General features: G+C 45.2%; 1 protein-coding gene across 2 annotated transcripts in view; it reads left to right on the top strand.

Annotated features, from left to right (window-relative positions):
• The window catches only part of STAT5B (signal transducer and activator of transcription 5B), a 65064-nt gene that overhangs the window by 35046 nt on the left and 5450 nt on the right, over positions 1–24568 (top strand). Inside the window, exons 2-16 of one of the 2 annotated variants that reach the window (XM_042914535.1) lie at positions 3378–3515; positions 6956–7112; positions 8241–8330; positions 9511–9685; positions 13152–13282; positions 13542–13693; positions 14180–14335; positions 14763–14942; positions 15328–15415; positions 15494–15616; positions 17100–17192; positions 19494–19700; positions 20729–20823; positions 20924–21054; positions 21906–22076. In XM_042914535.1, the coding sequence (XP_042770469.1) occupies positions 3388–3515; positions 6956–7112; positions 8241–8330; positions 9511–9685; positions 13152–13282; positions 13542–13693; positions 14180–14335; positions 14763–14942; positions 15328–15415; positions 15494–15616; positions 17100–17192; positions 19494–19700; positions 20729–20823; positions 20924–21054; positions 21906–22076 (2077 nt within the window). In that variant the 5' untranslated portion in view covers positions 3378–3387. Of the gene's footprint in view, positions 1–3377; positions 3516–6955; positions 7113–8240; positions 8331–9510; positions 9686–13151; positions 13283–13541; positions 13694–14179; positions 14336–14762; positions 14943–15327; positions 15416–15493; positions 15617–17099; positions 17193–19493; positions 19701–20728; positions 20824–20923; positions 21055–21905; positions 22077–24568 lie in introns of those variants that run through there. The other variant, XM_042914536.1, reaches the window with a different exon arrangement.

The raw sequence follows: 24568 nt of genomic DNA, 5'->3' as shown, positions 1-24568 counted from the left end.
GGAAGATAAACAAAAATAAGTTAACAAAAACTAAAAAGTAAAATTACACATTGTGGCATATGTTATTAAGGAACAAATAGAGTATTGTTAATACAGACTCATCTGAGTTATAAAATCTGTTCCCTTTTCTGGCCTTGGTACTGTATTTCTTTCCTTTTTTTTTTTTTCTTCAATTTTTTAATGTTTATTTATTTTGAGAGTGAAAGTGAGAGCAAGCATGAGTGTGGTGGGGAGAGGCAGAGGGAGAGAGAATCCCAAGCAGATTCCATGCTGTCATCATAGAGCTGGATGCAGGGCTTGATCCCACGAACCACGAGATCATGACCTGAGCCAAAATCAAGAGTCAGATGCTTAACCAGCTGAGCCACCCAGGTGCCCCACCTTGGTATTTTATACTGATACCTTGTTCCACAATAACTTTAAAAAGACCTGATGTATTTGACCAAATTGTGTGTATACATTTATTTGTTCACCAACAACAAAAATTTACGGAATGCTTATGTGCCAGGCACAGTTCTAGGCCCAAGAGAAACAGTGAACAAAACAAAGTCATTGTGTTCATGGTGATTTCACCGTAGTGAGAAGGCAGTAAACAAATACATGATAAATGTCGGGAATGATAAATCATGTGAAGAAAAGTCAAGTAGACCAAGAGGATACAATGGACCAGAAAATACTACGTTCTTTCAGTGGCCTAAGGGGCCTCTGAGGAGATCAATGTTTCCCCCCAGTTTTTTGTCTCTTGGGTCAGTTCAGCTAATGAATGGAAAATTCAAGAAAATTTTTGTATCTGTTGGTATTGTTCACATACTCATTGAGACTGCTAGTGAGGTCCTACTTCTTTCCAGTTCCTTACCACCAAAAGAGATGAGTGCCTGAATTATGTTCTTCATTCCTTCATTGTTCTTCCATACACTTCAGTGCCTAAGAACCTCCACCCAACCCATCCATCCCTTCACCTTTTATCCAAAAAACAAGCCTTTGATATCTTTTCCAATTTTCCAAAATCTTGGGATATGATTCATTTAATTAAAAATTATATTGTACAATTAAATGTCTTCCAGATGTTGGATTATAACATGGGATTGCTTCTGGAGAGAGCTCTTTTATCCGAGTCTTTCTCCTAGTAAACTCCCAGCCATTGAAATTTGATGTCTTGGATGATCTTACAGTGATCCCAGCTTTAATGCCCAAAGCCCTAAATAAAATTGTACACCGCTCAAGTGTTCTATAGCACTGCACAAGTCTAAAATAGGTAACTGGCATCCACCCCACACCTCATTGTTGGCTAACTGACTTGTCCCATAAATAGCTCAGTGTTATACGATCGCGCAACTACAACTAACAGAGAAGGGATTTTTGTTTCCTAACACACATGTGTAGTCTCTGGTACTCAACAAAATCAAGATTTGATTTACTGCACCCTAAACGTAATATACTTAAGAGAATTGTGCAAATCAGTAGCTAAATCATTTTGGATGGATTTCAAGTTAGCCTTGCCTGACATCAAATTCTACACTGTGGATCATAGTATTAGAGCAAGATTCAGTTTTACTACCTTGTGTACATGAAAGTGATGTTGCTGCCGCAATCGGGTTGATCCCAGAGAGTTTCTGCCAAATGAATTAAAAACTCTCTGGTAAGTGGCCAAAATGAACAAATCAGGAGACTATAGATGCTGGAGAGGATGTGGAGAAACGGGAACCTTCTTGCTCTGTTGGTGGGAATGCAAATTGGTGCAGCCACTCTGGAAAACAGTGTGGAGGTTCCTCAAAAAATTAAAAATAGACCTACCCTATGACCCAGGAATAGCACTGCTAGGAATTTACCCAAGGGATACAGGAGTGCTGATGCATAGGGGCACTTGTACCCCAATGTTTTTATAGCAGCACTCTCAACAATAGCCAAATTATGGAAAGAGCCTAAATGTCCATCAACTGATGATGAATGGATAAAGAAATTGTGGTTTATATACACAATGGAGTACTACGTGGCAATGAGAAAGAATGAAATATGGCCCTTTGTAGCAACGTGGATGGAACTGGAGAGTGTGATGCGAAGTGAAATAAGCCATACAGAGAAAGACAGATACCATATGTTTTCACTGTTATGTGGATCCTGAGAAACTTAACAGAAACCCATGGGGGAGGGGAAGGAAAAAAAAAAAAAAAAAGAGGTTAGAGTGGGAGAGAGCCAAAGCATAAGAGACTCTTAAAAAGTGAGAACAAACTGAGGGTTGATGGGGGGTGGGAGGGAGGAGAGGGTGGGTGATGGGTTTTGAGGAGGGCACCTTTTGGGATGAGCACTGGGTGTTGTATGGAAACCAATTTGACAATAAATTTCATATATTGAAAAAAAATTCTCTGGTAAATCTGAGAAGGCATCTTGGTAGTTTTATAAAACCTTTTCTAGAGTCAAGAGCATGTTTTAAAAATCTACCTACTATTGGAATACAATGGTTCTTGTTTTTAACTCTTAGCTGGAATGTATTGTTTTTATGTCAGAGAGATTTTTAAATACTATAACAGAAGATTGTTTCATAAATTCCTTCACAGTAACTCAGAAAGTGACACTTGGGGCATTTTTCCAGATAAATCTGTGTCCTTTATGTGTAAAGCATTGCAGCTTAGGTAACTAGTAATAACACATAGGGTTCAATTCATGCTTTAGATATTTTCACTCTTCTTTTACTGGGTCTTTTTCAAAATAGCACATTTATTACATTTCTTAAAAGTCAGAATACCAGATCCAAAACAAGTGATTCTTTTAAAAAATTGCTAATTATTTATCCTGTTGAAATGCTGCTTATTATTATTTTTATAATGTTTCTTTATTTTTGAGAGGGAGAGAGAGGGTGGCGGAGGGGCAGAGAGAGAGGGAGACACAGAATCCAAAACTGCCTCCAGGCTCTGAGCTGTCAGCACCAAGCCTGATGTGGGGCTTGAACTCATGAACCGTGAGATCATGACCTGAGCCGAAGTTGGACACTTAACCGACTGAGCCACCCAGCCGCCCCAGAAATGCTGCTTATTATTACTTCAAGTTTGGAACAAAAGTAAAGAATATGTGATATCAAAGCTATAGGCAGTTCTTCCCCTAATGTTGGCTTTGTACTTTTACTTGTAGGACTTCAGTTTGTTTTACAGTCAGAGCTTCATAGACCCAGTTATATACCTTCCCATGGCCACGTTGAATGTGTACATTTTGAAACATCTTTAAAGCTAAAATTCAGTTCAAAAATACTGATCTACCAAGAAGGGCTTAAAAGCATTTGTCTCTAGGTTTTATAACTGTGAATATTTAGTCTAGTGGATTTAAAAGCTGAAGGGAAAAAAAACCAAAAACCCCACCCAAACCACTGATTGTTTGTTTAACAGGTTGCAAACCATGGCTGTGTGGATACAAGCCCAGCAGCTCCAAGGCGATGCCCTTCATCAGATGCAAGCATTATATGGTCAGCATTTCCCCATTGAGGTGCGACATTATTTATCCCAGTGGATTGAAAGCCAAGCTTGGTAAGTGAACAGTTTTTTTTCTATCAGATTTAGTGAAACATGGGCATATGGGAAGGAAAACATGATGGAGACTTTAAAAGTTGTACATTTTTTAAATAATGACGTGGGGGCGCCTGGGTGGCTCAGTCGGTTGAGCGTCCGACTTTGGCTCAGGTCATGATCTCATAGTCTGTGAGTTCGAGCCCCGCATCGGGCTCTGTGCTGACGGCTGAGAGCCTGGAGCCTGCTTCCGATTCTGTGTCTCCCTCTCTCTCTGCCCCTTCCCTGCTCATGCTCTGTCTCTCTCTGTCTCAAAAATAAATAAAAACATTAAGAAAAAAAAAATTAAAAAAAAACAAAAACGACATGACCCATAAGAAGGTATTTAACCCTAGCTTAGATTTTAAGCAGGTGGAATAACTCTTAGGATTTTTAAAATAGGATTTCCCCCCTTTAGTAAACTCTGGCTAAAAGCATTAGAGTATTGCTGCTAATAAACAACAGTTAACAAATATGTTTTGAGTGCCTCTAGGGTGTAAGATAGGAACAGATAAAGCCCTTGTCCACAGGGATGCCTGGGCGGCTCAGTTGGACGTCCGGTTCTTGGTTTTGGCTCAGGGTCATGGCCTTGCGGTTCATGGGGTTGAGCCCTGTGTTCAGGCTCTGCACTGACAGTGAGGAGCCTGTTTGGGATCCTCTCTCTCCCTCTCTCTCTCTCTCCTGTCATTGCTGGCGTGCACTCGTGCACACACTCTTTCTCTCTCTCTCTCTCTTAAAACAAATAAATAAATAAACTTAAAAAAAAAAAAAAAATGAAAAGCCCATGTCCACAAAGAATTTAGTGCTTAATGGGGCAGCTAAGGTATGCATATGCATATCACTTAATAAAATGTATTGATAACAAATTAATGGAGATGTTGGTGTTTTTAAAAATTTTTTTAAATGTTTATTTACTTTTGAAACAGAGTGTGAGCGGGGGAGGGGCAGAGAGAGTGTGAGACACAGAATCCGAAGCAGACTCCAGGCTCTCAGCTGTCAGCACAGAGCCCGACGCAGGGCTCGAACCTACCGACTGGGAGATCATGATCCAAGCTAAAGTCGGACACTTAACCGACTGAGCCACCCACGTGCCCCTATGTTTTAAAGTTTATGCATACCCATAAAGGCTAAAAGCCAGCACACCAAAATATTAACAATAGTCATGTCTTGGTGGCAGATTTAACAAGCGTGTTTATTTTTATTTTCCGAATTCCTGCTTATATGCGCAGAGAGAAAATTGTTTTTAAATTCTTTCAGAATTAGTATAATGTAGTAGATTGACAACATTATTGCAGGCTGTTGCTGCTCTGCTCAGGGTCTGGGAGCATGTTGGGAGGCCATCAGCCTGTCTGTCTGATCTGACGTGCTCATCAGCTACTTCACGCCCCCCACCATCATGGCGGGGTGGGGTCCTCTCTGGCAGAGCCCAGGAGAAGCCAGACACTGTCTGGGGAGAGCTGGGTACCCGTCAGTAATGCTGCCTTGGAATAATTGAGGTTATGTGTTAGTAACAGATTTCTGTTTGAAAACTAGACAGCACCAAAGGAAGGCAATTTTCTGGGCAATTTAAAAAATCTCAGCCTCGTGTAATGAAGTGATAAGAAAAAAAAAGAGAGCTAAATATAAGCATGTCGGCTGCACCTTGCTTAGTGCTTTTCCATTTCCTTTTCATTTTCTTTCCTGTTTTAATGATTTGGAGAGTTCAGAAGACTGTTGGTAGAAAGTTTCTGGTGATTTAAAATTTCATTTAGTAGATCTCCCATGTAGTTTCTCACCGAATGAATGTTAAAAGACTTGTGTTGCTATGAAGGAAAGCCTGAATTTTATTTATTTTGGTTTTCTTAAGAACATAAAGATTTCAATAAAAAGTTCAGTTCTTCATGTTTAAGCTAAGAAAGGCTTTTTTTTTCCTTTCTTTTCTTTTTTCTTTTAAGCAAAGAATTGGGTTTTTTTATTTTATTTTTTTTCATTTATTTATTTTTTGAGAGACATAACAGAGCACAAGTTGGGGAGGGGCAGAGAGAGAAGGGGACACGGAATCTGAAGCAGGCTCCAGGCTCCGAGCTGTCAGCACAGAGCCTGACGTGGGGCTCGAACTCACAAACTGTGAGATCATGACCTGAGCCGAAGTCGGACGCCCAAACGACTGAGCCACCCAGGCGCCCCGAGAATTAAGTTTTTAAGTACCAGAACCAGTACTTGATTTCCATGAGTTTTGCTCAGAGACAGGATCTTCTCAAGAGTGGGTTCCTCAGACAAGGAGCATTATTGCCAACCAAAACAGAGGTGCAGCTGCCCTCCATTCCTCCCAGCTTTTATTTAGTACATATTTTATTTAGTTCAGAGAGCATACGTATTTAAAATTTGGCTTTCTCTACTGTCTTTGCTTAGAGTGCAGATTTGGGCGTATTATGTGATGAACTACATTATCAGTGTTGTGGCACACCTGTTTGTGCCTTTGTTTGAAATTACTTGCTAACTGACTTCAGGGGTTTCGAGGTGACGGAGCCTTTTAGCTACCTCTAGATCTCTTGTTTGGCTCCAGACCGGTCAGCAGTAATTGAATGTTATTTCAATCTGACAGCTGTTTGGTTTCTTCAGTGAGCTGAGTTAAGCGATTTTGTACTGCCCAGTAGCAATTGTTGCCTAAATTGTTTTAAAAAATAAAGAGTTGGAGAAGGGAGTGGGGAAAAGAGGGAAGGCAGGAAGGGAGAGAAGCCATCCAACCCCTGTCACCCGTTCAGTGCCTCTGAATGAATACAAAGTCCATGGAGTGGTTTCTCTGCCTCACAAGAAGAGTTAGCACTGCCTGCAGGTCCCAGATCTGCAACTGGTGATAGATAGAAATGTCTGATTTGTGTACATAGTTGCAGGCACTTTCTGTCCTAATATCTCATTTCCAGGGCTCCTTAGAAATAGTAGTGTTGTTTCACCTGCCTCTACTTAAGAAATACTATATGTGGAATTAGCACATAGAACTAGTCAAGGCTGGAAAAAGCATGTAGAACATTCTTGACCTTGTGCCCCCTTACACCCTTAAGGGGTAACTATAAATAGGAAGTTATCAGAGCCCTTATTTCCTTCAGAGTACACGAAGCACTTTCCTTTTCCCTTCATTTCTAGAAGCAGATAGCATAAGCACCAGAGAAGTCAGTAGGAGGAAGGAGAAAGGGCAGTACATTGTTTAGAAAAAAAGAAGAAGAAAAGACAAGAAAGTATCTAGTCCACTAAGCTAATTAGTGGATTAGGGATAGATTAACATAGGCATCTAGTCGATTTGAATTGAAGTGCTTCCTAAAATTTGCAGTGAGCATTATGAAGAAATCACTTTAGCTAAAGAAAAGGCGTGATGCGTTGAGGCTGCATTTATACAGGCTCATGTGCATGTATGTATACATATGTATGTAATTTTTTTCCCCTAGGGACTCAATAGATCTTGATAATCCACAGGAGAACATTAAGGCCACCCAGCTCCTGGAGGGCCTGGTGCAGGAGCTGCAGAAGAAGGCGGAGCACCAAGTGGGGGAAGATGGGTTCTTACTGAAGATCAAGCTGGGGCACTATGCCACGCAGCTCCAGGTGGGTGTGAAGGCTGGGTCACACTTAATCCTCTCCTTCATTCAGTGCTTCCCGTAGAGATTTTCTTTCTCCTCTGGAACCCAGTGTTGCGGACTTACATGTTCGCCGTGTAAAGTTCTTACTGTTTGGCTTTGTGGTTGTAGCCTTTTGTTTTTAAACTTTTTATTTGAAAACAATTTCAAATTTATAGGAAGTTGCAGGATTGATGCGAAGAACCCGTACATATGCCCAGATCCACCCGTCGTTAACATTTGCTTTGTCATATTCTGTCTCTACACACACGTACACACACATTTTTTTTGTCACCCGAGAGTAAGTTGCATATGTCATGTCCCTTTGCCCCTGAGTACTTTAGTGTGCGTTTTCTATACATAGTTATAGTGCAGTTACCATCTTTAGTACCTTTAACATTGATAGAACACTTTTCAGTAATCTTGTATCTGTATTTCCATTTTGTCAACAGTCAGTTGAGTCACAATAAAGTCCTCTAGGACATTTTTTTCCCACCAGCCCAGGACCATATATTGCATCTGGTTGTCATGTTTCTTTAATCTACTTTAATCTGGAACTGTACTCAACCTTCTTTGCCTTTTATTACATTGACATTTTAAAATAATTCAGCTCATCTATTTTTTAAAGATAAAATGAACATCTTTTTGGGTCTGTGTCATGTCTCCTTCTGATTAGATTCAGGTTACACATCCCTGATGAGAATCCTGAGTAAGTGATGTTGTGTCCTTCCCAGGGTATCACATCTGAATACATACACCGTCCATCTTCCTTGCACTGGGGGTAGTCATTTTGATTGCTCGGTCGAGGTGGTGTCATTTCTCCTCTTACGTGGCCTTTTCGAAATTTATGTATCCTGTTTCCAAGAATGACACCCTAGTACTTTAGGCAAATTAGGAGGCAAGAAATAAAATAACCTTACCTTCTCACTGTAATTGGGTTTCCTATGATGTGCTTTTCTTGTCCCCCATTAGTATTGGAGGAGCCACATTGCTCATGGTTATGTCATCATGTCTCCAGGAGTCCCCTCATCATAAAATCTTACCCCTGCTCTGAGGTAGGGTTAGGCCCCATAGCACAGAGTGGAACAAAGTGATGTCTGCTATTGGGTTCTTTCAGAACACATATGACCGCTGCCCCATGGAGCTGGTCCGCTGCATCCGGCATATTCTGTACAACGAGCAGAGGCTGGTCCGCGAAGCCAACAATGTGAGTGTCCCATGGGTGTGGGGAGAAGAGCTGTGAAGTCCTTCCTTGCCCCCCTCTCTCTGGACCCAGATCTCTCAAGACAACTCAGTGTGCATCTGTTGATGTTTCTATAAACAGAGCATTGTCCTAAGGGGCACAAAAGAAATAGAACACTAGTCTCTGATCTTAATTGATTCATGACCTTGGTGAGATTACCACCACAAAACAATGTGAACAAGTGCAAAATAATTTAACCCCAGCTGAACAGTTTTTGAGTAAAGGCATGCTCATGTTCAGGTGAGATTACTTAAGAGGGATTTCTGCTGAGCCCTCTCTTAGTCAAGCATAGAGGGAATGGCTCAGACCAGGTCACTTAAATGGCTGGATCCGTAAAATCCTTGCTGTGCCTGCCCTAGAACTTTGGGGTCTCCATGATACCGTGTGTGAGAGATTCAGCCTCTTCCCTCAGTTAGAATAAGGTCTTGAGTGAAGACACAGATGATGTACGTTCACACAGCCTTCTTCCCCACTGTGTCCCCAGCACCTCACATGGTCCATAGCCCTGGATCAGTGCGTGAATATGGAATGAGGTGTCATCATCATTAGTAGGAAAACCCAGGTATATCCTGGATGTGTTCACTTCTAGTCTCTCTGAAGGGAATTAGATGGACCCTGTTTGGGCAACTCTGATGGAGGCCAGACTGTGAAAGAACTTTCTATTATGGCATATGAAGGTGCCACGGTTGGTCAGGTCACCTATTTCCCCCTCCTTTTATCTCCCCTCCACACCAGTTCTCACAAATGATGTTTGCAATTCCTCTGACTCACAATTTTGCTTTTGGGGTTTTCGCTAGGTTATAGGTGCTAGCATTGGCTTTTTCTTCAGATTAAGGCCTGAGGTTTTCTTTCTCTCTCTCTCTTTTTTTTTTTAACATTTATTCATTTTTGAGAAACAGAGTGTGAGTGGGGGAGGGGCAGGGAGAGAGGGAGACACAGAACCTGAAGCAGGCTCCAGGCTCCGAGCTGTCAGCACAGAGCCCGATGCAGGGCCCGAACTCATGGATGACAAGATCATGACCTGAGCTGAAGTCGGATCCTTAACCGACTGAGCTACCCAGGGGCCCCAAGGGCTGAGGTTTTCTACCATCCTCACTGCCCAGCTCACTTCCGCCCACACTCTCCTCCCCTGATATGTCCTCAGGGTACTTCTCCAGTTGGAAGTCTTGCTGACACCATGTCCCAGAAACACCTCCAGATCAACCAGACGTTTGAGGAGCTGCGACTGGTCACACAGGACACAGAGAATGAGCTGAAGAAGCTGCAGCAGACTCAAGAGTACTTCATCATCCAGTATCAGGAGAGCCTGAGGATCCAGGGTGAGGCCAGGGCCGCCTGGGCGGTGTGTGTTGTGAGGGCTACAAGGAAATTCAGGTCAAATTGGAAGAGAATGGGGTTTCTGTTCAGAGGCACTCCGCTTTCTATGGAGTAGCCGGGAACCATGTGCACTAAAGATCTGGCAGGGAGGATGAGACTTAGGAAGGGGAGGAGTCACGAGCTTGCCTTTGGAGAGTGTGGGTCTCACTCAGGCTTCCCACACCCGGGGAGCTCCTGGTCTGCTGGGGAAGAATTTCCTCCTGTGGGAAGAAGCTCACAGTCTAGTAAACAGTACTTTTGTATATAATTGGTGTTTCATAAATGCTGCTTTGCTGAACTGTTAAATTCTCCAAGCAGGGAAAGTATAAAGGCTAAGGGCTGTGTTTGTAGTGACAAACCTTTAATGTCTTGTGCAGTTATTCAGAGAGGCTGTCCTGACACAGAGCCTGCTAATGCACCTCAGTTAGCCTTGATAAGGAAAGGGTCCCTTTCCTGGTATAAATCCTGCTAGGTACTGGAGTACTGAAAACGTCAGTCTTGAGGCTGACGCTTGGAGCCCCACCAGCGCCCCCTATTGGCCTTGTTGAGAATTTGGCAGAGTGACTTTAATACTAATTTTGTCTCCCTGCAAGCATGCCCAGCTGAGAATCTCAGAAAAGCCTCTGCTTGCCCAGCTGTACAGACACATACCCATCTATGTAGCATGTGCGCCTCTAATACCATGCTTGTGGGCTCAATTTTATAGCGATATTGCTATTATTATTAACTCAGTCTTCCATACTAATTATAAATTTTTTGAGAAGGGATTGTGTCTTATCTCTGTACCCTGAGGTTGGCACATTGGCTGAATCATAGTAGGTATGAATAAGTGTTGATGAGATGATTCTAGCATGTTTTCTTCCATCTGAATCCATCTCAGACTGACGCAAGAGAAAGGGTGGCCCTCCTCCTAGATTAGGGAACGGGAGAATTCAGGCTATTAGTTCTACCCAAAAACCTTTGACTGGTTGATAGTACTTCCAATCCTGTTCTTGGGTTTTCTGTTTCCTATTTATGGATATGGGTTTGATTCTGGTTTGGGTTTGTACCCATCATGCCATGTCAGTTCAGTCTCATGTATCAAGTTCACCCATCAGAAACATAGACTATCGATCTATTTGTGCAAGGGGAGGCTCAGCTTCCTCCAGTGGAGCAGACAATTGCCTCATATCTGCTGGCCTCCCTCCCAGAAGCTTCTGCAAAGTGCCAGGAGAGACCTAAGTGGGTCACCTGCATAGGGAGGTTGGGCCCAGGTGTGGGGCTCACCACCGCCTCCCTGGGGATGGGGGCAGGATTTCCGAGGTGGCTCCATACTGCTCTGCTGTGTTCCAGGCCTGGACAGTATTCTTCTCTCTCAGTCCCCAAGAGTGAAATCCAAACCATATTTCCAGTTGTCTTCTAGCTCTGGGCTTTTCCTGACTGTTAGAGTTGCTTTAGTCTGTGAGTCCCAGCTTGTGTGTCCATGAGGCAGGACATAGGTCAGTGTGAGAGGGCCCTCAGCGGCCTGCCAGGAACTTGCCCAAGACGTGCTGATGCTCACCTCCTCTTGACTCAGCCCCAAGCAAGGACACTGGAATATTCTTTTTTTTTTTTTTTAATTAGATAGACTGCACACCCAACATGCGGCTTGAACTCACAACCCTGAGATCAAGAGTTGCATGCTCTATGGACTGAGCCAGCCAGGCACCCCGACACTGGGATATTCAAATAGGTGATCGGCAAGGTGTAATAACCCCAGCATTTAGGATAGTGGTTACCTTTGGAGGCAGGGACGGATGTGCAAGCAGGGAAGGATGTACAGGTAGTTTTCAATGTGGAAATGTTTGATTTCTTTTTTTTTTTAATGTTTTGTTTATATTTGTGAGAGAGAGAGCATGCATGTGCACACAAGCGGGGATGGGGCAGAGAGAGGGGGGCAGAGTTTCCAAAGTGGGCTCTGTGCTGACAGCAGACAGCCCGATGTGGGGCTAGAACTCACAAACCATGAGATCGTGACCTGAGCCAAAGTCAAACGTTTAAACGACTGAGCCACCCAGGCACCCCGAGAAATGTTTGATTTCTTTAAGCCGGGTTACTGAAAGACAGGTGTTCCTTGCATCATTCTTTCTGACTTCCTTGGGTCTTGAGAATTTCATAATAGATGTTTTGTAAGAGGGTACTGAGGCCTCACCGATTCCCCTTTCCTGCCATGGATGAGCTTCCCAGCAGCTAGTGTGGAGAGAATCTGCCTCCCCCTCTGGCACCCTTGGGTGCTAGAACCTTCCCTCTCCTGAGAGGATCTTGCTGCTTTCGTGTTGCCAGTGGGCCCTGGACATTCTGTCTCCCCGTCTCCCTCGCCTTTTCCCTTTCGCCCCTTCTCTTTCTGTCCCTCTCCCTCCCTCTCTCCCTTTCTCCCCCTCTACCCCTCTACCCTTCTGTCCTTCTCTCTTCCTTGCCCTCTCTCCTCATCTGTCTCTCCCTCTCCCCCTCTCTCCTCTCTCCCCTCTCTCCCCTTCTCCCCCTCTACCCCTCTCCCCTTCTGTCCCTCTCCCTTCCTTGCCCTTTCTCCTCGTCTCTCTCTCCCTGTCCCTCTCCCTTTCTCTCTCTCTCTCTCTCTTCTCTCTCTCTCTCTCTCCCTCTCTCTGTCTCTTCCTCTCTGTCTCCTTCCAGTTGGTCAGCTGAGCTCACGGTGACCCAACCTGGACAAACAAACACGTTAGGCACCTCCCAGCACCTAGAGAAATGCCTTCTTCCCTAGGAGAGACTGCTGTGCTCCCGGGGATGGGACAAAGCTGGAGATGGGACAAAGCCAGCAGGCAGGGGCTGCCCTGAGGGGGCTCTGATGTGTGGGGTGGGGCTGAGCGGCTACTGGTCTCTGTCACCCTTTAAGCCTGCCCTGGGACCCCCTAACCAGTAAGGACACGCTCATCCCTGCAGCGTGTGCGTGCCGGGCAGTTCCTTGAACGTGTTCTGTGTTCCCACATATTTAGTCCTCAGCCACCCACCGAGACAGGGGCCAGGATTCTCCCATTTTGCACATGGGCAAACTGAGGCACGGAAGCGTGATGCACGAGTTCACCCAGTTAGTAAACGGTGAGGGCACACATCAAACCAGGCAGTGAGGCTCCAAGCTGGACCCCGTGTGGCGTGAGGAGGTCTGGGCAGCCAGCTGTGTAGACTGAGGTGGGAGGGGAGGCCGTGGGGCAGGATCCTCCTCAGCTATACCCTCAGGTTTCCACCTACACACCCCCAGGAGGGGAGATCAAAGGCGAGAGGCCAGAGACCAGAGCCTGCTCATCTGTGGCACCCTTGGCTGCCAGAAGCCCAGCTTGCCATCGGTCAGATGTGTCCCTTGAGGGTCTGGCCTCCAGAACAGGTGTGTGCGTTCCCCTGGGCTTCCTGCAGGAAGCTGGGAGATGATGGTCATGGGTGTCCTGTCCCCTCCTCTAGCTCAGTTTTCCCAGCTGGCCCAGCTGAATCCGCAGGAGCGCCTGAGCCGGGAGACGGCCCTCCAGCAGAAGCAGGTGTCCCTGGAGGCCTGGCTGCAGCGGGAGGCCCAGACGCTGCAGCAGTACCGTGTGGTGAGTGGGATCCGCGTCCTCTCCTCCCAAGCCTTGAGGTGCACATCCCAAGGGGCGCGGGGAAGCCGAGAGAGGGCGAGAGCCAGGAAGAGAGCAGGCCCCAGCAGAGCTGGAGGCCAGATCGTTCTCTCCCGTGGGGGGCGTGTGAGGCAGAGCAGGTTGGGAAGAGGGGAAGGCCTGGGCCTGGGGCCTGGTCCCTGGCCCCCAGCCCTGCCTCCCGAGGCCTGCAGTTGGGCGTGTTCTCCCCACTTGCCTTCAGGAGCTGGCCGAGAAGCACCAGAAGACCTTGCAGCTGCTGCGGAAGCAGCAGACCATCATTCTGGATGATGAACTGATCCAGTGGAAGCGGCGGCAGCAGCTGGCGGGGAACGGAGGGCCCCCCGAGGGCAGCCTGGATGTGCTGCAGTCCTGGTAATGGTGTGTGGGGGGGTGGCGGGGGGCAGGAGGGGGCGGCAGGGGCTGGGAGTGGTGCAACCAGCTGCTCGTTGTGCCTCCTGCGTTTCCATGAGCAGCCGGCTCCCTCTGTCCTGCGGCAAGACTTAGTTCACTAGGGGTTCTGGTTCCTGATGCGGACTTTGGGGCCCCCGTCTGTGCCCCCTGCCCAGGAAGGGAGTCACCGTGCTGGGGAGTGGGGCAGGGCTGGGTGTGCAGAGTGAGCTCGGGCCGATTGGACCCAGTTCAGGCTTGCTGCCTCTGTATTTCTCTGTGTTTCTGGAAGGCGGGCGCTCTGCTCCGCTCCGCTCCGTGGTCGGGAGTGGCGGCTTAGGTGCAAAGCGTTCCTGGGTGAGGGTGGAGCTGGGTCTTGGGGCGTTCTCCTCAGACCGGAGCCTCCCAGCCTTGAGCCTGGGGGATGGCGTGATGCCATTGTCCTCCCGTTGGCCTGGGGCTCCCGTGCAGGTGCGAGAAGTTGGCCGAGATCATCTGGCAGAACCGGCAGCAGATCCGCAGAGCTGAGCACCTCTGCCAGCAGCTGCCCATCCCTGGCCCAGTGGAGGAGATGCTAGCTGAGGTCAATGCCACCATCACAGACATCATCTCAGCCCTGGTGACCAGGTAATTCCTGCCTCGGGCCACACCCAGCCCCTGTGCGGTTGGCATGGGGGAGGCAGGTGGTGCTTTGCTGATGGTGGGGGTGAGGGTGGGTGGGCTCTTGCTTGAGTCCTTGTCTCTGTTTGCCTCGGGTCCCCGTCCCCGCTCTGTCCTCAGTTGCTTTAGCTGCTTGGTGTTGACCTTGCCCAGTTTCTGTTGTGGACACCATGTGGACTGCCCTTGTCCCCCGCAGCCCATGCCAGCTGCTGAGTCGTTTCACTGCCTCCCCTCCAGCCATCTCCTCTGACTCTCAGTGGCCTCCCTGGGAACAGGGGCGGTGCCATGTGCCTTCATTTGCCTGCTGAGCCCCAGCAGCCTCCCTCCACAGGGGAGCCAGACCCTGTGCCCTGAGCCGGCATCATGTCTGGTGTGGTCACTTGTGTCCCCGCAGCACATTCATCATCGAGAAGCAGCCCCCTCAGGTCCTGAAGACCCAGACCAAGTTTGCAGCGACGGTGCGCCTGCTGGTGGGCGGGAAGCTGAACGTGCACATGAACCCCCCCCAGGTGAAGGCCACCATCATCAGTGAGCAGCAGGCCAAGTCACTGCTCAAGAATGAGAACACCCGCAAGTACGTGTGCCCTTCCCTCTGTCTGCTTCTTTTCTCCGTCCTTACTACAGGAGGAAGTGCTCGGGCCTCCTAGCCCACACGCTGGACTCCGCCATTCATTATACGAGCCCCATTAGCCCCACTGTCCCCTTCCGGCTCTCAGAGAAACAGTGTAAGGAGTTTCTTCTGTGAAAAGAAACATATGATTATCTTTCATTTACTAGGGATAAATCAAGAAAATTTCTTTATGTTAATGTATATTTATTTCTTGTATATTTCAGCAGCTACCATTTCCTCTAAATGACGTCGGTTTTTACAACGTTCTTTATTGCCCCCCCTATATAATTTCTACCCCACGTTTACTGAGATGCGTGGGTTTAGAGTCGAGTGTCTCTCTTCTCTGCAGCGACTACAGTGGAGAGATCCTGAACAACTGCTGTGTGATGGAATACCACCAAGCCACCGGCACCCTGAGCGCGCACTTCAGGAACATGGTGAGGATGGGAGAAGAGGAAGAACACATTTTCCCTGGTTGTTTGAGGGCTTTGTCCTCTTATTTCTCTCCTTTGCAGTCCCTGAAGCGAATTAAGAGGTCTGACCGTCGTGGAGCAGAGTCAGTGACTGAAGAAAAATTTACAATCCTGTTCGAATCACAGTTCAGTGTTGGTGGAAATGAGCTGGTTTTTCAGGTCAAGGTAAAGGCCTCCCTCAGCTGTGGGGTGTGTGTGTGTGTGTGTGTGTGTGTGCGTGTGTGTGTGTACTTTATATAAGAAAAAAGTTGTTTTGATCACATAGTGTCTTTACTGTTAATGAACAGAAACTGGGGAGACTTCATCCTTAAAACTGTATCTCTTAGATTCTCTTAGGAGCTACAGTAATAACAAACTAAAATAGCTGGAGAGATAGGTAGGAATGAATCTAGAGAAACATCATTCCAGATGAATTTGAGTAACAGTTTGTAGTAAGTCTTAGACATTTGTTACTTGCTCTTTTTTCTTAGAAATGTCTCTATATTCTTTCTCTTTTCTCTTGTTCTCCATTTGAGAAACTTAGTGTATCCTTCAGAAAGATCCAAGCAACATCTTATTTATTTATTTATTTATTTATTTATTTATTTATTTTTAATATTTATTTATTGTTTAATTTAGCATGTGGTGCAACAATGATTTCAGGAGTAGATTCTTAATGCCCCTTACCCATTTAGACCCTCCCCCCTCCCACCACCCCTCCAGCAACCCTCTGTTCTCTATATTTAAGAGTCTTTTAAGTTCTGTCCCTTTCCCTGTTTTTATATTATTTTTCCTTCCTTTCCCTTATGTTCATCTATTTTGTATCTTAAATTTCTCATATGAGTGAAGTCGTAGCAACATCTCTTTTAAAGTATCTAAAATCTGGGGATGCCTGGGTGGACTCAGTCAGCTAAACATCTGACTTCAGCTCAGGTCATGATCTCCGGGTTTGTGAGTTCACCCCCCACATCAGGCTCTCTGCTATCAGCCCAGAGCCCACTTCAGATCCTCTGTCTCCCTCTCTCTGCCCTTTCCCTGCTTGCACAGGGAAAAATAAATAAACATTGGTGTGCCTGGGTGGCTCAGTTGGTTAAGTGTCCAACTCTTGATTTCAACTCAGGACATGATCTCCCCGTTTGTGAGTTCGAGCCCTGTGTCAGGCTCTGCGCTGACAGTGTAGAGCCTGCTTGGGATTCCCTCTCTCCCTCTCTCTGCCTCTCCCCTGCTTGTGCTCTCTCTTTTTCTCTCCAAAAATAAATAAGTAAACTTAAGGGGCGCGTGGGTGGCTCAGTCAGTTAAGTGTCTGACTTCGGCTCAGGTCATGATCTCACAGTTCGTGAGTTTGAGCCTCACGTCAGGCTCTGTGCTGACAGCTCAGAGCCTGGAGCCTGCTTCAGATTCTGTGTTTCCATCTCTGTCTTCCCCGCTCCCATTCATGCTCTGTCTCTCTCAAAAATAAACATTAAAAAAATAAATAAAATATCGAAAATCTCTAAGATTGCACCATTGTGTAAAGTCCTGTGATTCTTGGAGCCATTGAGATTCTGTATTCACGGGTGACATTTACTGAAACTTGAAGAGAGAATGAATATGTTGTGATAGAGGAAAACAAAAGCAAGACAGGAGTGTGCCGCTCTGGGTGCTCAGCCCTTTTCCTTTGTCTTTCTAGACTCTCTCCCTCCCGGTGGTGGTGATTGTCCATGGCAGCCAGGACAACAATGCGACGGCCACTGTTCTTTGGGACAATGCTTTTGCAGAGCCTGTGAGTCAATCCCTCGAACTTGTGGGTCTCAAGATCTTGATGCTGGTGTCCCGAATCTCTTTTATGTGTTCTTCCCCAGGAAAGCATAGAAAACTGTAGTTTTCTACAGTGGGCAGGTAGAGAGTATGTGGAGAATGGAAAGAGCATAGGCTTGGAGTCTGGCCAAGGGCTGAACTCATGCCTTACCGTTTCCTCATGTTGTGACCATGGGGAGTTCACTTTCCCTCTTTGAGCCTAAGTTTCCCTAAGTGTCTGCACCACAGGGATAATAATGCTTCATAGTGCTGTTAGGAAGATGAAATTAGGTAACATTCAGGGGCTCCTGGCTGGCTCAGTCAGTAGAACATGCGAATCTTGATCTTGGGGTCATGAGTTCAAGCCCCATGTTGGGCATAGAGTTTACTTAAGAAAAAAAGAAAGAAATGAAATTAGGTAACATACGAAATACAAAATGCTTGTCATATAGTCGATACTTAGTAGATATTAATTTGAATCTTTGGGTGAGACCATGAATGGAATTTGGGACTCCCAGTTTCCTTCCAGAAGTGAGACCTCTCGGGAGGTTACTTTAGCTTAGCAGTTGCTTCCTGTCAACTTCCCTCCAATAAATGAGGGTGCCATTCGATGTGCTCCAAATTTTAGGTTATGTGATTCATCCCACGTCTCTCCAAGAACGAGATGCTTTGTCTGAGGGAATGAATATGGTTTTATTGACTTATACATCAAATCAGAAAACCACTAGTGTGTGCTTGTTGAGCACTTTGAGAACATTTCATCAGGAAAAGTTGTAGATGTTGTACATTTACAGTGGAGAGTAGTCCATATGGTAGGTATTCAGGACATAAAAGTGAATGCTTGTCTAACGTGACTCTAACGTGAAGAGTCTAACCGAGTTATCTCAATGGTCCTCTTTAAAGAACAATATTTTGTCTGCAAAAGGCAAGGTTTTTAGCAGAAATCCTACTGTGCCCATTCTACAAATCTTGAGTTTGAGTCTCCTCTCAAAACTCTCTGCCTGGGTTGCTTCCTAATAAGCCTCCTGGATAGAATTGCCCCTCTTCTCTCATTCCCTTCCCTGCCTGCCCGCCGAGCTCGCTCCCCATGTGACTTCGACATCTCCTGCAGCATGCCGTTACTGAATAAATTGCCTAAGTTTATTTAGGCCTGGCCTAAATAAATAAGCATTTTTAACATTTTCAGTTGTGCTAATGACTGGCGTACATCTCACACTGTTTTAAAATAAATACATACTTGTGGGGATTTATTCTACAGATATATTTGCATATGTGTCAGATGATTTACGTGCATCGCAGCATTGTCTGTCATAGCTGAAGATTGCTAAGCTGACACACGGATGTCTGTCTACGGAGGCCTGGTTAAATATCGTATTGTTCTTCCAGACTGTGGGGTATTTAGCAGCCACAAAAAGAAATTTCTTGAATGTGCTGCTATAAGTAAGGTCTTGAGAGATAGAATTAAGTGAACAAAAGGAAGATGCAGAACATGTGGATTTTATGCTACTACTTATAATTTTTGAAAGGAAAAATGTGTGTTTCTTGGTAAGCATTGAATACCTGTGGAGGCACACACGGTCAACTAGATTACATGCTCTGGGCCTGCTGGGTGGGACACAGGTTTAAGAAAGTGACTCCATCAGATACCCTCCCATGCTTTTTAAATTTTATATCATGTGAAGGAATTGCCTATTCCAAAACAATTTTTTGTAATAATGAAAAAAGAAGAGGAGGAACTATGGCCGAATAGGATGAAAAAAAACAGTTTATTAAAAATTAATGTTGTAAACTGTTTCTGAGTAAAGTGGTCCAACTCACAGTTTCCACTCTTCCGCATGAAATTTTTTCAGTTTGAGCTGGAGTTCAAGGGCAAAGATCACACCTGTGCACATACGTGCGTGAGCACACACCCATCCTTTCTGCCTGCCCTTAGAGAACCAGTCTTTCAGATTTCTGTTCCCATGGGTTTACGGCATAAACCAGACCTTTGGTCACGTTTTGTTTCTGCGGCCTTTGGAACGTAGGCTTAAACTGTACGTTCAGCAGCTCATTTACCAAACACCATAGACAGTGTGAGGTTACCTTCTAGGCTGTGTGTAAAGAAGGCAAAATGGAACCTTCTGCATCTCACAGAGCTGCATATGCCATAAAAGTTAGAATTTATCCTCAGGCTCAGCAAGACAAATGTGTGTGACTACATTGAGCCATCACTGTTTTTGTTTTGTGGGTGGAATGAATAAATCATGCAACTGTTTTCTCCTAAGATCCTGGCTTCTCTCCCTCGCAGGGCAGGGTGCCATTTGCCGTGCCCGACAAAGTGCTGTGGCCGCAGCTGTGTGAGGCGCTCAACATGAAATTCAAGGCCGAAGTGCAGAGCAACCGGGGCCTGACCAAGGAGAACCTCGTGTTCCTGGCACAGAAACTGTTCAACAGCAGCAGCAGCCACCTTGAAGACTATAATGGCATGTCCGTGTCCTGGTCCCAGTTCAACAGGGTGAGGGACCTGCCGCCAGCTGCCATTAGATCAGTCCTTCCAAACCAGATGCCTTCCAGAGTCTTCCTGCCCCAGGGCACTTGTTCTTCATGATGCTAATAAAATGTGCCCAGCGTAATCAGCAGTTTCTGAATAGATGGATAAGCACATAGCTTTTTTCATGTAGAAAACTAGATCTTTGAATATTTAAGTAAGCTGGGCTTTGTGTGCAGCTAGTGCATTTTTTTCCTTTATGAAGGAAACAGAGCAAAGCAAAAGGTAACATATCTCAAAAGAAGTAAAGCTTTTGTGGCCAGAAGTCCATGGCTGTTTCCCATGGACTCGCTGGTGCTCGCTGCTGTGTGACCCTGCAAAACCAGACTCCCCCCAAGACCCTCAGCCCACAAAAGGGAATGCTGGTAGAGGAAACTTCTCCTCTAGCATCGGGGAATTCAGATGTCACCTATCACATCTTTGTGTGTGTGTGTGTGTGTGTGTGTGTGTACTTCAAGCATTTTATTTTTGAGAGAGTGCAAGCAGGGGTGGGAAAGAGAGGGGGTGGGGACAGTATCCAAAGCAGGCTCTGCACTGACAGCTGTGAGCCCGACATGGGGCTTGAACCCACAAGCTGTGAGATCATGACCTGAGCTGAAGTCAGACGCTCAAATGACTGAGCCACCCAGGTGCCCCACATCTTTGACTTTAAATCCAACTTTTGTTTCTTTGCTTACGGCCTCCACCCCTCAGGTGTTTTACATGACCTAATTCAAAAACAGCAAAGAAAGTCAGCTCAGATCCAGGTGGAGGTTTTTATAGCAGGGGTCCACTGGGTGTTGGTAATCGTTGTTTTTTCCCTTCTTTCCTCTTCTCTCTTCAGCTTTTTGATTGTAGGACCATTTGGTAAAACTCGGACAGGCATGTATGTTTGTACGATTCTGACAGTGTAGATGTTTGTTTTCCATTTGATTTTTTTCAGTTAAATCATATGCAGGCAATATTCCAAGTGTTACTCTTGGCCTTCTTGTGTTCACTGTTGTATCTCCAACCAGGAGAATTTGCCAGGACGAAATTACACTTTCTGGCAGTGGTTTGATGGTGTGATGGAAGTGTTAAAAAAACATCTCAAGCCTCATTGGAATGATGGGTGAGAATCCTTATTTCCTAAGTCAATAGAGGTTGAAGCTCTTCTTTCCTCTGTTAAAACATCACACTCTGCCTCTGCTCCTTTGGCCTTTGCAATCCAGGGCCATTTTGGGTTTCGTGAACAAGCAACAGGCCCATGACCTACTCATTAACAAGCCTGATGGGACCTTCTTGCTGAGATTCAGCGACTCTGAAATCGGTGGCATCACCATTGCTTGGAAGTTTGATTCTCGTGAGTTCCTCCCTTTTTAAAACCTATCTCGGCTCTGGTTAGCTGCTTCTGTTGCAAAATTACTTTGACAAATGACTTACTGAATATTCGTGATGCGGTCAGCTCTGAGAAAGGGAGTGCAAAGGTGTCACCAGGACCCAGTTGCTGCTGCTAAGGCAGCCCTTGTAGAATCACATCACGGGAAACACAGTTAACTGATTTTGAGAAACGAAACTGTGTAACCCTGACATGGCTACCTGTAATGCAGCATTCTGTCCACAATCTCAGCTGCTTCCCTTTTGAAATGTCTGCCGCCTTATTCGACCCTGAGCTTATTTCAGTGAAGAATTACTTGGATGAGTTGGAGTCATTTTAATTATTCCTTTCTCCTAATCCACATAAAGGCATGGCCACAGATTATTTCCATCCAAGAACAGCTTTTTCTTCTGATCCTCCACATAAGAGTAGCTTGCTAGTTTTTTTTGCAACTTAAAGATATTCCCAGCCTTTCACAGCTCTCTGCAGCCTCTGGCTGTCGGCAGGCTTCCTGTCTCACTCAGATGGTTTTGTACAGCAATCAAGGATTGGAGTCCATAAGAACTATTTCTTCTACAGAGGGACCGAAAAACCATTTGAACTTGAAACTACCTGAGATCATTGGCTCTCTAGGGAAGTGCCATATGCATTACCTGCTTTTTTCCCCCCTGGCTTTGATAAATGACTTGAACTACAACCTGTGGTTAATTTTAAATGGAGATCTTTATTGGGACAGTTTTAACGGAGAGTCTTTAATTTGTAGCATGTTTGGATTTTTTAAGATTTCCTGTTCAGAAATCATGTTTAGAATACGATTATTCTGTTTATTGCTCTAGAGGAAAGAATGTTTTGGAATCTGATGCCTTTTACCACCAGAGACTTCTCCATCCGGTCCCTGGCTGACCGCTTAGGGGACCTGAATTACCTTATCTACGTGTTTCCTGATCGGCCAAAAGATGAAGTGTACTCCAAATACTACACACCAGTCCCATGCGAGCCTGCCACTGGTAATGCATTCTGATCTGGTTTTGTTGCGATTTGAGTTTTCTTTTGGTTTTTGTGTGTGTGTGTGTGTGTGTGTGTGTCTGTCTGTCTGTCTTGCATGAAAACCTACACAGTCAGTATTTAGTTATTGCTGTTTGAGTATTATTCAAGGCAGTCGTAAATCCTTGGCTATATTCTTCAGTCATATAGAAAACATATCTGCTGCTGACCCCAAATGTCAAATTGAAGGGAACAAATTTATTATCTTTTTTCACATTGCTTTTATTTATTTATTTTTTAATGTTTTATTTATTTTGAGAGAGAGAGAGAGAGAGAGAGCACACAGGTGGAAGGAGGGGAAGGGAGAGAGGAGACAGAGAGTACCAAGCAGGCTCCATGCTGTCAATGTGAAGCCCAGCTCAGGGCTTGATCTCACAAACCCACGAGATCATGACTTGAGTCAAAATCAAGAGTCCAACGCTTAACCGACTTGAGCCACCAAGGCACCCCTCAAATTGCTTTTAAAACAAGTTTAGATCAAATAAAATTAGAAAGGCGAAATTTGTTCTTCAAAACAGAGATGGTTTTATTGTTTTCTGAGTGTAAAAGTATTCTGTATTAATTGTAAAATTTCCAGAAAAGTATGGAGAAGAAAATAGATATAGCATCTCTCATTCAGAGATTGACCACCAAAAAAAAAGTGTAGCAAATATTCTCCCTGTCTGTGCAGATATGTATTCTTCAGTCAGTCACCAGATGCTTGTTGGGGACTTCCTGTGTGGAGGTTACAACCTAGTAGTGGAAGGACAACAAACAAACAAATACATGTATTTAGTGACGGATGCTATGAAGACAAGAAAGCACAGTCAAGGGGTAGAGACGGGTTAGGGAGGAGGATGGGGGTAGCATTTCAGTAGAGTGGTCAGGCAAGGTCTCTCTGAGAAGGTGCTGTCAGCGCAGAGCTGAATGAAATCAGGAAGCTAGCCATACAACGATCTAGACCAAAACCTTCTAGGTTGAGAGAAGAAGTGCAAAAACCCTGAGGTGGGAGTAAGACTGGTGTATTTGAAAAACCCCACGAGGGGGGCCCAGTAGGCCAGAGCTGAATGAACAGGAAAGTGTGGGAGGTTAGGGCAGAGCAATAGGGGTGCCAGATCATGTCAGGCTTGGAGTTCAGTAAACGGTTTGGGTCGTATTATCCATCATCTTTTGTGATCTGATTTTTTTTCCACGTAAAAATGTACCATAGGCAGGGGCACCTGGGTGGCTCAGTCTGTTAATCGTCCAACTTTGGCTCAGGTCATGATCTTGCAGTTCATGAGTTCAGGCCCCGCATTGGGCTCAGAACCCAGAGCCCAGAGCCTGCTTCAGATTCTGTGTCTCCGTCTCTCTCTCTCTCTGCCCCTCCCCTGCTTGTACGCTTTCTCTCTCTCAAAAATAAATAAAACATTTAAATAAATTAAAAATTATATATACCATAGGCAGAGTTGCAGGTCTGTAAGTATAATCTTACAACATCACTATAATGATTGCATGGAATTCCATGTACAGTGAGTGATTCGATGTCACTGATTTGAGAGACTGACAATTTTTTTTCTTTTTCTATAATTTATTTTTTATAATTTACATCCAAGTTAGCACATGGTACAACAATGATTTCAGGAGTAGAATCCTTAAGCCCCTTACCCATTTAGCCCATCCCCCCTCCCAAAACCCCTCCAGCAACACTCTGTTTGTTCTCTATATTTAACAGTCTCTTATGTTTTGTCCCCCTCCCTATTTTTATATTATTTTTGCTTCCCTTTCCTTATATTTATCTGTTTTGTATCTTAAAGCCCTCCTATGAGTGAAGTCATAGGATATTTGAGACTGACAATTTAAGTTATTCACAGTTTTCTGTTGTGAATTAATATTGAGATAAGCTGGGGACGCCTGGCTGGCTCTGTTGGTGGAGCGTGTGACTCTTGATCTTGAGCTCATGAGTTCAAGCTCCGTGTTCAGTGTAGAGCTGACTTAAAAACTAATAATAATAAAAATAAAGAAATAAAAAATATTGAGATAACCTGGTACATTAATCTTATTCAACTACTACCCTGGGATAAACTCCTAAAGTAGAATTTGTATCAAAGGATATACATGCTTTTTAAGCATTTTGACAGATCTTCGCAGAATCACCCTCCAGAATGGGGAATCCGTTCTCACTCCCACCGATGTCTGTTGGACCACCTGCTCCTCCATATCCCCTGCCAGTCATAGATTCTGTTCACTGGCTTCATTCTTGCCAGTCTGACTGGCATAAAAATGGTGTCTTGGTTCTTATTTTCATTTCTTTGATTCTAAGTAAGATCAAATGTCTTTTTGCATAATGATAATAGCAAAATTGTAACTAGAGTAATAACAGCTGACATTTGTTGAGTACTTCCTGTGCACTGGGCCCTTCCTGGGCAGCTTTCATATAGTATCTCATCTAATCCTCAGAACAGGTCTGGGAGGCACGTCTGTTACTCTCCTCACT

This window comes from Panthera leo, chromosome E1, assembly GCF_018350215.1.
Source record: "Panthera leo isolate Ple1 chromosome E1, P.leo_Ple1_pat1.1, whole genome shotgun sequence".
NCBI lineage: Eukaryota > Metazoa > Chordata > Mammalia > Carnivora > Felidae > Panthera > Panthera leo.
Note: the sequence above shows the minus strand (reverse complement) of the source record. Positions and strands in the feature narration are given on the sequence as shown.